Raw genomic sequence first — 17,940 nt, 5'->3', positions numbered from 1 at the left:
TACGTTTCGCACGCCTGGAGTTTGTTCGGGTACTTATTTTATTAGCTTGTGCACTTCAAGTTGTTGGGTAACAACAACAAAGAGTGTACCGTGTTTTTTCTAAATACGACACACACAAAGAAAGAAAAAGTGCAGAGCCAAAAAAAAAAAAAAACTTTACCGAAGAAATGAACAGTCATAATTTAAAAGTTGGTTGGTAAAGCAACCAGAGGCTACAAAACGACAGGTGGACAATTAAAAAAAAAAGTCCCACAAAAAATCCAGGAAGACACCATTGCGTTTCGCTTTCCTGATGTCTCAAACTTGAAAACTCCGTTACCTTCCAGAATATGCGTTCTTCTCGGATGATGAAGAAACAGGTTTGTTGTAATCTGTTTCCAACTTAACCTATCATATCAACACTGTCAGTTGATTGCGTTTCATTCTGTGCCAGATAAGAATTTATATTGGTGTGTGCGACGCGTGTGTGTAAAATAAGTTATGCCAAACCACTATGTTTAAAGTTATGAATTTCAATCAACGGGTGCTTGTTTTAACAGTTCTTGTGACGTCATGTACCGCTTTGTCTCTATTGGATATTATGGGTGCAAGAGGTAAGATTTCTGTTTCTCCTAATTTGGTATACTGGTTATCCTGTGAATATTACGTGAAATGAGCGAACAGTAGTTTTTTTTTTTCAAATACTGTAGTATCGCTTTTTTCTTTTTTTTCTTTTTTTTTTCTTTTTTTTTTTTTTGCCACGTGTTTGACACTTCTAACCAAGAAAGAAGGTTACTTACTACATCCATTATATCATAAGGTGACTAGGAAACTTTTACAATGTTACTAGACTTAAGGGAAAAAGTTTTGTTCAAAGACTGAATAAATATCAATTGATATATCTGAGTGAGCTGAACAAAATGATTTCAGTGAAAAACTAGGATTGCCAACTGAAAAATAAAATTACCGGCACTTCTTCATAATACTCAAAACAGATTTAAAAAGAATAATTATAATTTGAATGAATGTTCCTAAACGTGAAACTAGGGTTGCCAACTCGCCGATATTTCACCGGCCACGTTGGAAATATTGCTGTTATTTTGATTAAGGCCGGTAAGCGGTTCAAACTTCTTACCAGCCCCTTTATAACCGGTATTTTCAAATTTGTAATCCAAAATAAAACATCAAACATCAAAATTATTCAACAGTGCCTCTACAAAATCATATTTCCATTGTATTATACATTTAGCGATATTTTTAAACTATGGCAGTTTTTCATTTATTTGACATGAGAAATTTGATAACAATTAGATTTTATTGTGAAACATTGTTTCTAATAATAGAAACAGAAGTGTATAAGTTGTCATAATTGTGTGGCAGAAATATAGCAATAAACTTAAATTGTCCATCCATTGTTCATTGTTTAGTTTCTAGTCCCTAGCTGCTGGATTTGACAATTTTCTTAAAGTAATTTCCTGTAGTTAAAGTATAAGTTTAGAGTAAATTTCATTTTGTAAATCCAAAATTGTCATGCAAAGGTTAATATACCTTTGTTCATTTGTTTTGAAAATCTTAAAGAAGTGGCAGTTACTGGTAAATACAATAAAATGGTCAGTACGGACTTCAGTTTCTCATTTTTAGCACAATGTATCTGTTAAACTTATTCGTTAATGTAGTAAGGTACAGGACTAACGCATTTTTGTCTACGATAGTACATTTCCTTCCCATGGATGGGTCTGAACATAGATACTTCACACTTAGGCCTAAAGCATACGGAATTTTGAGGAAGTGCCGGTAATTTTATCTTCCAGAGTTGGCAACCATATATGATATATAAAGTTGAATCTGACAAAAAAATACCGGTCAGTTGGCAACTCTACTTAGTAAATTCTCATGCTTAATTTTCGAGATCTCATATTTTGTAAACCTATAAAATTTGTGCTGTACAATAACGAGGCAAGACTGTATGGTTAATGAGATAGAACACTTAAAATGATAGTTTAACCCTTAAATTTAATTTTTGTTTAAGTATAGGGTGACTGAATATGGCCTCTCACAGTTTAAAAGCTAGTAAAACAGAAAGTATTGTATATAGAAATGCGTTTATTCAAAAATATAAAAGAGGATTGAAAATATTTTGTAATCGTTTTGTTAGGATTTGAAATGAAACAATTGACAATACAATTTAAAGACGATTTCTTAAGGCCAGACGAGGAGTTCCGAGTTCGATTCCCGGTGAGGATAGTCGGTTGAGAAAATGTAAAAGTTTTTCCAGGCAGCCTTCCTGAGCGAGCTTTTTCCTGGGTTTTTGCTCATTCACGCCAGGCAAATGCCAGAATGGTACTTAATATACAGGTCCCAGGTCGCTTCCTTCCTTTTCCCAATCCTTTCTTCCTTCCCTTTCCCCGCATATTGTGATCGCCGAGTGACGTCATCCTTCATACATGGTGGACTAACATGGCAATAGATGCCGAAAGCCCATAAATCTAACTCCTAAATCCTAAATCTCTAGGGATAATTTGTAATTTTCAATATTATCAGACATACGAGGACATTTAGGTCCGTTAGATTTTTGGTTTTCAACGATGAGCGCGATTGTTCAGCAAATTAGTCTCAACATGGAATAACAAATTTTAAGCGAGAAGCTCTTTGCACATCAATCGCTGAACTGTTGCTTGTCAAACGTGCAATGAGCTCCAGACCAATTGTAATGAGTCACCCTTCATAATGTTGCCCAAACACGTGGTTAATCAATCAATAAATTAAATACCTGGACGTAGATTATCATGCGTAGTTTTTGAAAAATAGGGAGAAAAGAATTTACCCTACGATGCTAAGAAGTAGATTGTTAGGCCTACCTATGACAATTTATTATGATTATTGTTTTTGTAGAGCAGATTGCTTATTTAATTATGTACTGTACACACTATTATAATTTAGCTATTTCCACATGGTGTTTAGCCAGTAAAAATTTAACCTTTTGTCACTCGCGCTCTTGGAAAAAAGCAAACAGGTGATTAAAAACTAATGATTTTTACGAACGGTCGCATTTGCGAAGTTACCCTCACTGCTATTCCTCAAGTGGTTCCTTCCCCTCTTCCACTTATAAGCTCGCTGACGTGCTGCAATTGTAGTCGCTTCCAGTACAGGTTGAGGAAATAGTTTCGTCTGCGTTTGCTTTTTTCAAACGCGCGAATAGTTCTGTGATAACACTAGCAACCATATATTTTTATGGAGTTTGAAATTTTCCAACGCACGATTGTTAATGTGATAATTACTGTTTATGAGTGAAGTTTTATTTTTCTGAGCAATGTCTCGCTTCTTGAATAGAAGTGAGATAGAGAAGTGGCTTGACAATATTAATGATGAGTCTGATGTTAACTATCGAAAATTAGTGGCTGCTGAAAGTGATGCGGATTGAAGTAATGAAAAAGTGAATGAAGATGATATTGATCATGATAGTGAAGCAGATAAGAACAGTGTAGATGCAGACTCCAATGCAAACGATATGGATGTGAGTTACAGTTACAGTGAAAATAGTGTTTCATTGGGAAGGACAGAAAAACAAAATGGAAGAAGTAACTGGCAGCATCCACAAAGACAAAGTGTAAAAACATTGTCAAAAAGATGCTAGAACCGAAACTTACTGCTAAGGGTATCACTGAGTAAATTGATTTTTTTTTTCCCGAAATTTATCGATATAGCCGTGATTGATGAAATTGTAAAATGTACTAACAAGTATTTGGACAAATTATGAACAAGTTTCGATGAAGAACGCACTGCAACTGTACAGCAACTTCAAGAGCAGAATTAATGGCTTTATTTCGACGTCTTTATTTGATTGCCACAAAGAAAGGAGCACGTGATGATGTAAGATCACTGTGGGCATGTGACGGAACAGGAATTCCAATCGTAAGAGCAGCAATGAGTTACACGAGCTTTTTACTACTACTCAGGGCATTAGATTCGATGATTTCGAAAGCCGATCTTAGAGAAGAGATATTGACAAGCTACAGATATACCACATTGACTTGACACCTAGTCTTCTGTTCCAAGCGCTGCTATCGGCTGAAGAAATCCACTCCCTTTTGCCAAGGCTCTCTCGTTTAGCAACAGCTGAACCCTTATAGGCTCAACGCGTGGGTGTGTCGATGGTTTGAGCTTTAGTTCGCATTTTTGCCACGGATCAAGACATTTTGACAGCACTATAGGAGCAATTCCAAATGTTCTAAGTAATTTACTCAACAACTGCATTTATTACTTCAAATAAATGTTACTGAATATATTGTTTGTATCTCAAAATGTCAATGTTGGAAAAAGCAACGCGCCAGTAGTTAATGTTACTAAGTTTGGCGCGAGTGACAAAAGGTTAACTTAGCTATAAATTCAGTGTTGCCAATTTCTAGCTAGTTGTGCTTGCCGATAATTGAATACCTTTTCCAATGAAAAAAGATTTCTAAAATTACGAATCATAACAGAATAAAATATTATTTGTCATTTTGATCCATCTCTCTCGTTGTAGAGGGCGCGGTGGCTCAGTGGTAGAGCGTTCACCTCCGGTGATTGGGGTCCCTAGTTCGATCCCAGCTCGCGCCGTGTGGACTTTGTGGTGGACAAACACCGTGCTCGTGGGTTTTCTCGGGTTTCTCCCGTTTCCTCCTACTTTCTTCATTCCACCATTTCATTCATTCCTCATCATCACTGTCTCCTTTATCCTAACCGGCATAAGCGTGGGACGTAAAACTTAAAGATTTCATTTTCATTTTTCGCTCGTTGTAGTACTGACGTTGCCAACGTTTTACTTGCTTATCCTTCTTGTTTACTGGCACGGTGCAATTCAAATCTAGATTTTCTAAAGCCCAACTTCTTATACCTAATTTATCACGTAACTAATTTGCGAATTAGAATTTTCAGTGTGTGTTTCACGTGGACAGTATGTGTACTTTTATCGTTGCACTAGAACAATAGTAAATGAAATGAAATGAAATCTTTGTTTCACGTCCCACGATATGCCGGTTAGGCTAAAGGAGACGGTGATGATGAGAAATGAATGAAATCTTGGAATGAAAAAAATGGGAGGAAACGGGAGAACCCCGAGAAAACTCACGAGCACGGTGTTTGCCATCACGAAGTCCACACGGCGCGAGCTGGGATCGAACCAGGAAACTCAAGCACCGGAGGTGAACGCTCTGCCACCGCGCCCCCTTAGACCAATAGTGTGTAAATAAAATATAGCCAACACTATGCAAAACTGAGGACGAATACAAGCAAAGAGTAGTGTAAATGTTTTAAGTATGGATTAACGAATGAACTATTTAGATTTCAAAATGTGCCCCCGCGTAGTGTAGTCTCTAACACTCTCACCTTTTTGGTGCAAACGGTTCTGGATTCGATTCCCGGTGCGGACACTCGGTCGAAAATATGTAATACTTTTTTCAGACCACCCATGCCGAGTGGAGTTTTCCTTATTCACACCAGGCAAATATCGGGATGATACCTAACATAATAGTTCCTTCCTTTCCCATTCCTTCCTTCCGCTACAATTCCTTCTCAGTATCGGGCATGGTGACACAGTGGTATAGTGCTTACCTCTGGTGCGTGGGTGGAGTCCCTAGTTTGACCCCGGCCAAGTGACTTTATGGTTGACAACATCTTGCCCGTGGATTTTCTCGGGGTCCTTCCATTTTCTTCCACTTTCTTGTTCCATCATGATCATTCACTTGTCTCAATCATCGTCTATCGTAGCGTAAAGAGCATAATCACGGGATTTTAAACTGAAAGATTTCATTGGTTACTTTCTTAGCCAATGCTCCAACCAGTTTCTCTTCCTCCCTGCAACAATATCTAAAATAAGAAACGAACAAACAAATCTCTTGTACTTTTAAAACAGATGGAGGTAATTTGTATGAGTGTTTGCTTTGTCGAAAGGATAGAATGAGATTTTAAAATTTCAAGTTACGAAATAACCTGTAACAATAAAGAAGCAATAATGGTCATAACAATGATAATACTTTTTTTGAACATTAAAAATGTACAGACAAGTAATACAATGTGAAACTTATAATTTATTAACATGGTTAATATACGTCACAATTTTCTAAATATTAATAAAATTATGTTTTCGAAATACAATCTGTGTAGTAGAAATGTATGTATATACAATAATATATTATAATTACAGTATTTTTTTTCCATTGTAGAGGTTCATAGTAATGTGAAATACAAATACACATTTTTCCTGTCTTGTAATTTGGTTGCTATATAATTCATAATTTTGTTTTCATTTCCTCGCGGCACACCGGTTGGGAAACGCTGTCGTGTAGTATCAATTTAGGGAAAATTTTTCTCAATTTTTTCATAAACTACACATTAAGATATAACCTCAAACAGATTACTTAAGCTGAATAGGATATGACTACTACTATCTAAGCGCGCACTATTTTTCTTTTCTTCGGAAGGCATAAAAGGACTCCTTACAATCCTTATGCAAATTGAATTTCGGTTATATAACTTGAAACTGTGATATGTTGTAGATATTGCAATCCTGAGAAAAACTCTCAATGGGCACAACCACCAATCATGAACCGTTTGGTCACTACAGGGCCATTTTTTTTTTTTTTTTTTTTTTTTTTTTTTTTAAGACAGCCGCAGATAACGATATGCTGGACTTCGGTGAAAATGACTGAAACCGTGATAGCTTGATCTTGTTTAGATCTTGTAATCCTGGGAAATAGTCTCAATGGGCACAACCACCAATCACAGACCGTTTACTCACTACGAGGCTACTTTTTGAAAACAGCCGTAGATAACGATTTTTTGGATTTCGGCGGAAAAGACCGTGATATGTTGTAGATACTGTGGTCCTGAGAAAAATTCTCAATGGGCGCAACCTGCAATCTCTGACCGTTTGACTAGTACGAGGCCACTTTTTTCAAAGCAGCAGAAGATAACAATATTATTGATTTCGGTGGAAAAGACTGACATCGTGATGTAGATATTTTGATCCTGAAAAAAGTCACAACGGGTGGGGCAAAGTCAAACTCCTTAAAACTACAGATAGGATGGTCAACCCGAATCGAACGTCTCGAATGCGAACAAATGTTCTATCAGCTGACCTACAGTTGCTCGGTAGCCACAACTTAACACTTTTTCTCAGAATCTGAACATCTACAATATATCATAGTTTCATTCATTTTAACCGAAATTCAGAATATCGTTATACTCGGCTGTTTTCAAAAAAGTGGCCAAACGGTAAGTGATTAGTGGTTGTGCCCATTGAGATTTTTCCTCAGGATCAAAATATCTACAACATATCACGGCTTCAGTTTTTTCCAGCGAAGTCCAGATTATTATTGTCTTCGGCTGTTTTTAAAAAAGTAGACCTCCAGTGTCCAAACCAAACAGTGACTAATTGGTAATTGTGCCTATTGAGACTTTTTCTCAGGCTGACAAGATCTAACAGAGCTTAATTCATTTTCACCGAAATCCAACACAGCGTTATCTTTGTCTGTTTTCAAAAAGTGGCCCTGTAGTGGCTAAACGGTCGATGATTGGTGGCTGTCCTCATTGAGACTTTTTCTCAGGATCAAAATAGCTTCAACATATCACGGTTGGAAACAATTCCACCGAAATTCAATGTCCATAAGAATTGTGCGGGGTCCTTTTAGGGGGTGGGTGCAACACTACAAAATTGTTGGGCGTAATCCTTTTTTCCAGGTAGGTACAATACTAGAAAGAATATTTCTATGTACTATTGAGCCTTTGTTATTCTACACCGGGAAACACGATTATCAATTAACTACTGCCACCCATATTTTTGAAAAAAGAAAGATATAGAACTAGATTGTTTTTTTATAACAAAATAAAGAGTAATTTGAAGTGTTACATCACATCTTTATGCCACACCATTATTACTTTGGTATGCAAATATGAATTTATTACGAAAATATATATGTCGAGTTACGATTTCTTTTTGGGGGGAAGGATCTGGATTCGGAAGCCCTCCAGCGTGCGTGAGCGTCTCTCTTTGGATAATTTTATCTTTCTGTTAAATGCTAATTATAATGCATAATTTATTTACTTTTTACGAAAAAATACATGTATACAATGAATGTGTATGGAGATTTTTTTTACCAAAACTCCATTATAGTCCTAAATTGAATGTTTTAGAAATGAAACAAATCAGAACTCCGTTTGGGACAATCTTTGTCGAGCAATGTTGAAACCCAGTATTAGCAATTATCAGGGGTAAAAGTGGGTCTGAAAAGGTAGGGGACGGTAGGCATAACGTCACGCCGTCCTCCTGACTATCTTTGTCCATTGTATTTTTTTTAAGAACTGGGGGATGCCGTACATATTTTTTGGAACTGAAGTCGTCGTCATTCCGCCTTCGCCCGCACTTTTACCTCTGGTCCTTTTGCGAAATGCTAAAAAGATAATGTGAGTTCCGGTAAATATTTTTTAAAACTAAATCACTGCCTATATTTACCCTGTCTGCCTGTCTGTGTGTCCGTCCGTCCGTCCAGGGCACTAAACAAACTCAAGAAATATTCGATGGATCACCATAATGTAGAACGCCAAAAGTTAAGAATCGGCTCCCTTGATGGAGCTCATGCTTTGAGTTCATCCTAAGATATGACTTCCTGTATATTTCCATTGTGGGTTATTGTAGAGGAATTATCTCTAGTAGCATGCAACCCAAGTGTATCTAAAGGTCAAATTGGTTGCATACGATTCATTTACTTTAAATGTTTCTAACCAAACTCTTTTACAAGATGCTTCTTTGTTTACACGTTACAACAAAAATTCAGTTGTAACCTACCCGTGGGGAGGCAGTGTACCTCAGTGCTTACCTCTGGTGTATAGGGTCTCTGGTTCGACCCTCTCTCCAGTAAGTTTGTGGTAGTGGTAGACAACATTGTGTCTGTTTGTTTTCTCGGAGTACTCTTTTTTTCCTTCTACATTTTCATTCCGTCAAAACTTCCATTGTTATTCACTAGCCTCATTCATCGTCTCCCTTAGCTTAAAGAGCGTAGGCGTAATCGTGGAAGGTTAAACTGAAACTTTTCATAACCTACCTAATTTAACATAAACCGTCGTGTAGTTTTGCAATAAGTAGCATAAGAACCTTATTTATTTTCCTCACAACTACATGGTACGCTAGACTCAAAATGATTGTTGACTTTAAATTACTTATTTTCTCTGTGCCACCTCCCATGTGAGGTACACTCTGATTGATTACCTATCTCTTGTCTCTAGTAGAAACTTTCCCATGTGTTATAATCCCAATGTTATTGTTGCCGCTTCTCTTGTAGCGTTAGAAGTCAGTGCTTACAACGATAATACTATATTTTGAAGTGTTTAGTCATCTTCGTCCTTTGACGCTACAGTAGCTCACTGGTAGAGCACTACCTTTCGTGCGAGGGGTCCTTAGTTTGATCCCTGCCATGTGGATTGGTGATGAACAACATCATGCCCTAGGTTTTTCAAGGTTCGACAGTTTCTTTCCACAATCTCCTTCCAAAATTCTTTCATTATCATTTACTTTATTGTCAATTCGTTATCTCTAGCGTAAAGGGCGTAATCATGGAACGTAAAGTTAAACGTTTCATTTCATTTCATCCTCGTTGTATAAGATTCCTGATAGTATCCATAGCTTCTGATGGAATTTTTATGCCACCCAGCAAAAACTGAGGAGTTGAAACAACACAAAATGACTACCACTTTGGCGTGTTATATATGTGTCAATTCAACACCAAGACACCGCCTTCAGAGCATATCAGAAATATCTCGTTACTGACTGTGAGTATTTACATTGTTTTTTATTGTTTGGTGTGAGTAAAGCTTTACGAAACACATTTCGCATTTATGGTAAGTGACTAATGACATTCTATGTTTTCTGTAATCGGTCACAATAATATTGTTGTAAACCTGTGAATCATCTGACAACAGTTACACAGATAGCAGTGCTTCCATCTGTTTTATCTGTTATTCTTGTGTCTTAGCATATATGAACATAAGATGGCAGAACTGTTGTCAGACGATTCACAGTTTTACAACAATATTATTGTGACCGATTACAGAAAACACAGAACATTATTCGTTACTAGGCAGAAGTGCCAAAGATATTTCGCAAAGCTTTGCTCATATTAAACGATAAATAGCAATGCAAATTCTCGCAGGTACTAACGAGTTGTTTCTAATATGCTTAGAAGACGATGTGCTTGGTGCTCAATTAACACACAAGTAACACGCCAAAGTGGTAGTCATTTTGTGTTGTTTCAACACATCATTTTTGTTTTTTTACAGTGTATGGACACTTTTAGGTATGGTATAATTTTATTATTTGCAAAAAGAACGATGATCATCTGAACCTCCCAGAGCTATGCTTTATATATTACATCATCCCGCTTTACTTAAGAGAAGAATAGGTTTCAAACCATAGAGTCTTACATTGATTCTTCTTTTACGGCTGTTAAATATTTGCCGCAATTTATTTTGTTTTTTCATCCTATTGATTTATAATGGCGTCCCGCCAAAAGTCGCTGAACAAGTAATTTTGATAGAAAACAGGTTTATAATTAAATTTTTTTAATTGATTTTTAAAGTATACATTATTGGTTTATGTATGGAATAGCATAACGGGTAAATACCACTGGCATAACTTCTGTGTGGTCAAGGTGGACAAAGGCCACGGGCCCCGAACCCCGTCCAGATGCTGAGTGGCCCCAGGTAGGCAGGTACTCCTATTAAAATAAACGACTGGATCGCTTCTAACCTAAACCTACCTACTAAGTTCACAGTGAGGACAAATTCGTATAAACTATTTTCAGTTGGCTGTCATTCAACCAAGGGTCTTTATAAGTAAAAATGGCCAAGTAGTTACAGGGGCACTTTTCTGCTATCTTCTATATTATACAGGGTGTTTCAAAACAACACCGACAACGTTTGGGAAGTGATTCCTGACACCAAGATAAGACCAACCTGGGTCTCAGCAACAATCTCACTAACTTCTTTGTGTTAAACAACTTGTTAAAGAACGGCCAGGGTGTTTATAACAAATTGATACATTCTCCCTAAATTTTTAAATAAATCTCCTCACAGTTGATGAAGTTAAATCACTATTTCAACCAAATTTTGTAGAAAAAATGTTGCTCAACAATGAAAACGCGGTGTTTTTTCGTCTAGCTCTCCATGTTTATTAACCCTGAATTGTCTGATGTCTTTTTTTTTTTTTTCGTTGGTGACACAACACACAAATGGTGCAAAATTCAAATCTTGCGTGAATTTTGGGATATTCTATATAAAGAAGTTTCTTCTATAGGGTGGACCACATAAAAATAGCCCGGTCGGGTGTCACAAGAGACGATCAAATAAATCTGCGTAATTCTTAAGTAAGGGAACCACTATTTTAGGGCCTACCTTTTGTACTGAAGACCACTTATAACGCATATATTTTTATTTGCAGCTCGTCTTCCACGGAAGCTTAGAAGAAACGACAAAATTGGCCTCGACCATCTTAACCTTGGACTTGGAGTACAAAGCAGTCAGGTTGATCCTAGTTTTGGTAAGTGCTCTTCTCTTTTTTCTTATGGAAGATATAACTATGTTTTACCCTAATTGTGTTAAATTTTGACATATACCTAATACTTCTTTAACTCAATCGGATATTTTAACAAATTATTAAATTGATAGTCGTTGAATCAAGTACTTCACGAGTTGTGTTATTTATACGAGAAGTGTAAGAATATAAGAAAAACAAATGGCAGCAGTTCAATTAATGTAAATTCGTCTGAAAATTTATACGTTCATAATACTATTTTGCAAAAAACTACAGGAAATACAATATATTGTTCATTACTGTACATGAATGTCAAATATACCGTGTAAAGCTTTGCTCATAGCTCAAAATAAAAACTAATACAAATTCCCAGTGCAGTTACTAGATATTTATGATATTCTTGCAAGGCAATGTATGTGTTAAAACTTACGATAAGTGTTCTTGTCTGATGTATATGATTTCGAGTTGATTCTGATACCTTTGTAAACTTGTGTTTCTAGGAAATGAAAGGTTTGTCTGATCACTGTCAAAGAATATAATTATCAATATTAGTACCTGAATTATTGGTGTTCAACATGCAAGCTTATGTGTTACTAACAACATAGAATACACAGGGTGTCCCAAAAGTAATGTCGAAAAATGAAACCACAAAATCGTGATATCAAAACAAGAAAAAATGTTTATATGACACATAGTCCGGGAATAGATAGGGACAGAGTTAGACAGATTCGAATGCTGGGGAAAAGAAACTTCATACCTGACAGCGAAATAATGATAGAAGCTAGGAAGGGGGTTCAGGAAGACATAAAAATCATATCAGTTTGACATGTTAAACGTATGTTACATAATTGCAACAGGGATTCTCTATACGTCATTTAGGGATTTATCGAATGTCTGTACGGCAGGGTAATGAAACGGTGTGGTGAAGATGGAAAGTGGTAAGAGAGGGTTAAAATAAGAAGAAGTGTAACTAGTCGTGTCATGTAATGAAATAACAGGCAGAATTCACAACGACATACTGTATTTGTAACGTAGTATCTTACACAGACTAACACTACCAACTACTAGTTATATGTGATAACAATAAACGTACCTACAGAAAATGTTCAAAGTGCTGTCCTCCCACATCTAAGCAACGTAGTAATCGTGAGTTTCGAATGCATTCCATCACTTTCGGTATGTTGCGTAACTGATAACACGTATCTTCAATGTGGTTTTAGAAATAAGCAAGTTCCTTTCCCTACGTGTGAAGTTCATTTCTCTCCACATTCGAAGCTGTCTAGCACCGCCCCTGTCCACTTTCGGACTATATGCCATATAAACTTTTTACTTGTTTTGGTGCCAGGAATCTGTGGTTCCATTTTTCACCTTTACTTTTGGGACACCCTGTATATAGACCTATTGGAAGAGAATCACGTCGTTGTTCGTATTTTAGGATTCGTTCGCACAGTTTTTTTTTTTTTTTTTTATTATGGTGCGTTTACTCAAGAGAAGTGCAGTTAGGAAAATTTCTTTCAAGTTTTAATGCTGATTTTTATAACAACATCCCTTTCTCCCTCCATTCCTCTTTTGACCGCATTTGCAGGGTTGCAAAGTCACTGTGTCTCTTCTTGCTTCGCAATACTATGGCTATTATTAAACAAATGTCAGAGGATGTAAGAACAAGGAAGCTGGTTTTAAAAGCAGGGAATGTATTTGGTCTAGGAATTAATTCGTGCGGGTGGACAAGAGATGGCGCAACGAACGGAGCGTCCCACAGTTCCGTGTATCCACACATGTGTTGCAAACCCCTGTCATCGCGTATCGTTCGTAGTATAGGGCAGTGGATTAAAGCGTCAACAACACCAGTTTGTAGTTAAGTGAACATCGCGCAATTTGTGCCTGATAAAGTGTTTTTGCGGGGTGTCCTGCTGCATTACTTTAACATGCAGAAAAGTGCGACTGAAAGTCATCGTATTTTGATGGAAGTGTATGGTGACCATGCTCTAGCTGAGCGAACGTGTCAGAAGTGGTTTGCACGGTTTAGAAGTGGTGATTTCGGCTTGGCAGACCAAGAGCGAGCTGGACAGCCAAAAAAATTTCAAGACGAAGAATTGACAGCATTGCTCGAGCAGGATTCGTGTCAAACGCAGGAACAACTTGCAGCAGCATTAGGCGTTGATCAAACAACAGTCTCCAAACGCTTGAAAGCCATGGGAATGATTCAAAAGATGTCACATTGGGTCCCACATGAATTGAAAGACAGAGACGTTGAAAGACGAAAAACCATTTGCGAATTGCTGCTTCAACGACAGAGCAGAAAGGGATTTCTGCATCGAATTATTACGAGTGATGAGAAGTGGATCCATTACGGGAACCCTAAACGAAAAAAGGCCTGGGTGAAACCAGGTGAACCAGGTCCATCACAACCAAAACGAGATATTCACTGTGCAAAGGTTATGCTGTGCATATGGTGGGATATGAAAGGTGTGGTGTACTATGAGGTGCTGCATCCGGGTGAAATTATGAATGGAGAACGTTATCGACGACAATTAATGCGTTTGAAGCAAGCTCTGGCCAGAACACGACCAGAATGGGAGAACAGACATGATAAACTTATTGTTCAACATGATAACGCTCGCCCACATGTCGCAAAACCGGTCAAAACCTATTTAGAAAATGTCGGATGGGAAGTTTTACCCCACCCGCCGTATTCACCAGACGTTGCTCCTTCGGACTACTACTTGTTCGATTGCATGAACAACGATTTGATTGGACAGCGGTTTACTTCTTCAGAAGATATCGAAACATGGGTCTCTGACTGGATCGCTTCCAAGGATGAGGACTTCTTTCGCCACGGAATCCGTACATTGCCTGACAGATGGGCGAAAGTGGTGGCTAGCGATGGACAATATTTTTCTTAAGGTATTTATGTATTTTGTGTTTGTACTACAGCTTCAATGTGTGCGTACCAACCGCACGAATTAATTCCTAGACCAAATAGACTAACTTAAAGGACAGCATTTGGAATTGTAGCAACTAAGACGGCAGGTTGGTGTTGACAAGCGACTGTCAATAGTTTGAAATAAGGATTCTGGTTGACCATTTAGTCATCGGGGGTATTTTCCCCAAGATCCCTCAAACGATGACTTATTTATGGCATGAGTCACCACACGTAGAAGGCGGCAAGTGCACTCCAGTTGAAGAAACGAACTATAGTGTCACATCGACTCTGAATAATCTGGTAAGATCGGAGCTGAACTGAACGCAACACTGGACCAATTTTGTTTAAATAACACATTAAAGTGATAGTCTGTCTGGGACAACTGGTCTGGGATAAAATTGAGTAGTATTAACACAATAATTTTTTCCTATGTAAATATAATTACTGTGCAATATTCAGATGAGACGTATCTGAATAGGCGTTTTCAATAGATAACAGAGATCAGTTGTTTGGACAGAAAGAAGGAAACTTCAAATCTTCAATAGAATTGTATACCAGGAGTTATTGCAAAGCAAAGCAATAATGACTGCATTTGAGATTATAAACTGAAAAAGAAAATTCTTCTCTCAAATTGAATTGTTTCTAAAATGTTTACAAAATCTAAATTTATAAGAGTTTTAGGCTTTGAATTTATGTTACGTGTGTGCTTGGAAGTGCTGTACAACGGCTAGTTCCGTCGGTTCGTCCGTCTTTGATACGTGTCAGAACAAGAATGTTAAGAGATATCAGGAACGGTTTTCTGGAATCTATTCAACGACTCAAAAATATGTTATAACTCATACATTAGGTTTGTATTCAAGGTAAAAGAGATTGAAATTAACAATTTCGGTTTTAACGTTGACCATCATAGAGCGAAATCGGTAATAGATCATGAGAAGCAGTTTCCTGGAATCGGTTAAGTGTCCTAACCAGGGGTAAAAGTGCGGGGAAACGCGGGGGGCGCTGCCCCCTACTTCCAGAAAATATCTGTGGCTACTTTCTAAAAGAAATTACATTGGGCAAAGATAGGCCAGGGGGACGGGGTGACGTTATGCGTTCCCCTACCTTTTCAGATCCACTTTCACTCCTGGTCCTAACAATATATTTCATCCCTATCCTATTCCCTATCCTACGAAAATCTGAAGTGGTAGGAATTTTCTACAATTTACGGTTTCAACATTAATTTTCATAAGATGGTGAAAAACAGTGGATCGATTCCTCGTTCCAACAATAGGTTCTCTCACCTTCCTTTAACTATCTATTCAAACCGGAAGCAATAGGATTACGCTACTCTCAGTTTTAACGTTAAACGTCATAGACAAAGAGTGGGATAGTTTCTTGATGCGTATTCAGTACCGGAAGAATATGTTCCATATACTAAGTTATGATTCCCACAGTGCAACCGAAAATTGTAGAAATGTACTACCATTTTCGATTTCAATGTTAATCTTCATATAGCAAAGACGGTAACATAGTCTATAGCACAAGTTTTTTAATGGTGTTGCTTCAGCGTCTCAAGAATATGTTCTATCTCTGACTTTATTCCCTTATTATTACAACTGGAAGTTATCTATTTATTTATTTTAGAAAACAACAGGCGGATGCCTAATTACAGTTTTCCATCATGATAATATAATTTAAAATACACATATGATAACAAAATAATACGGTAGCAAAATACTTTAAAATACATATAACATGATCTACATCTTATTTATTTAGAGTAAAATTCTGTCTCTGAGTGCTTTTCTGACACCTTATTATACAATAAACACATTTTTCTGACAGGCGATACATCCAATGCATTAGTACTTTGCGCTGAGAGATGGAATGTGCTATTATGGAGTCTCGTTGCTCTATGTGGAACGTGAAGTTTGATTTTTGATAACAAATATTCTGAATCTACTGTACTATAAATTATTTTATGTAAGAAAGATAAAATGAAGGGAGTCCTCCTGCTTTCAAGTGATTGTAATGAATATTTGCTTCGAACATCTTTGTACTTCTCAAATTTCGGATATATCCCTGTTTCTTTATATGTTAAAAAGCGCACAAATTTATTTTGAATATTTTCTATTTTATTTGTATATTTCTTACTATCAGAACCCCATCTTATTGCTGCATATTCCACCTTAGACCTTACATAGGCAATGCATAGTGTTTTGAGGACATTGGTGTTAGAAAAATCACTTCCTAATCTCATCACAAAGCCAAGGTTCCTAAAGGCCTCACCAACTACTCTGTTGACATGCATATCGAATGATAGGTTTGACTGCAGAGTGACTCCAAGATCAGTTATATAATCCACTCTCTCAACTGGTGTTTGATTAATAGTATGCACATTGCGGACATAGTTCATTTTCCTGGTGTATGATATTACTTTACATTTTTTAATATTTAACAGCAATTTGTTTCATTCACACCATTGGAAAATAGAATTTATGTCGCTTTGCAAAGAAATAGCGTCTAATTCCGTGGAGATACTATGATAGATTTTTAAATCTTCAGCAGACAATAGTTTGTGGGAGGATGTTATTACAGGTGGTAAATCATTAACAAATAATATAAATAATAGAGGTTCCAAGTTCGATCCCTGAGGCACACCAGAGTCTACGACATATTCCTCAGTTAAAATATTTTTGTATCGAACGCGATGTTTGCGTTGGCAAAGATAGGACGCTATAAATTGTTGAAGGTTTTGTGAAAAATTGAATGTCACTGAAAAATTGAATGTCACATTGTCATAAAGTTATACATCTACTACTTGCAATTAGAGGATTAAATTCACATAGTTTTGAAGTTTGTTGTAGTTTTGTGATGTGAAACAAAACTCAAATTTTTCAAAATAATTTTATTTACAGAAGCATACACAATTTCACACTAGCGTCTCATCTATGAAATAATCGAACAATGTAATTCAAAACTACATACCATTGTCCACATAGTATGGGCTTATGCTTCCTGTGAAGTAACAAAACGTAGGTTGAGAGATAAGATAAAAGCTGATTTTTAATCTAGGAAATCTGGAGAGGTGAAGTTTAGTAAGATTCTGTATCATATGGGAGGTGACCTGTAAAGCCGCAAATCATGGAAATTATGTGTCTTCTGTTACATGCACGATACAAAAAAAAAAAAAAAAAAAAAAAAAGATTATGTGTTTTGATAAACATTATCTGGTTGTATATGAACACTATACTCCCATTCTTGAGTTGAGTTGATTTTGGGTTTAACGTCCCGTTCAGCAGCGAGGCTATATGAGACGTGGACCTACTGATTAACGTGGAATCCGAACCACATGAGCTCCCGCCGGAAATCGAACCCAGGCTTCCCACGCCAAAGGCGCGTACGCTAGCCGCTTAGCCACGGAGGAGCTCCACTCCCATTCTTGTTTACGATTTAGACTTTCCTTCTGGGTAGAAGTAAACATATTAGGAAAACA

The 17,940-nt window shown here is 37.0% G+C and overlaps 1 protein-coding gene across 1 annotated transcript in view; it reads left to right on the top strand.

The window, feature by feature from the left end:
• Positions 1-365: 365 nt before the first annotated feature.
• The window catches only part of LOC145683667 (uncharacterized), a 124,960-nt gene continuing 107,385 nt past the window's right edge, over positions 366-17,940 (top strand). The window contains exons 1-2 of the mRNA XM_081755016.1: positions 366-593; positions 11,447-11,545. Coding sequence (XP_081611142.1) covers positions 494-593; positions 11,447-11,545 — 199 coding nt within the window. The 5' untranslated portion in view covers positions 366-493. The remainder of the gene's footprint in view (positions 594-11,446; positions 11,546-17,940) is intronic.

The sequence above is a fragment of the Thermobia domestica genome, chromosome 4 (assembly GCF_964235325.1).
Source record: "Thermobia domestica chromosome 4, izTheDome1.hap1.1, whole genome shotgun sequence".
Classification (NCBI taxonomy): domain Eukaryota; kingdom Metazoa; phylum Arthropoda; class Insecta; order Zygentoma; family Lepismatidae; genus Thermobia; species Thermobia domestica.
This window is presented reverse-complemented; position numbering and strand designations above follow the sequence as displayed.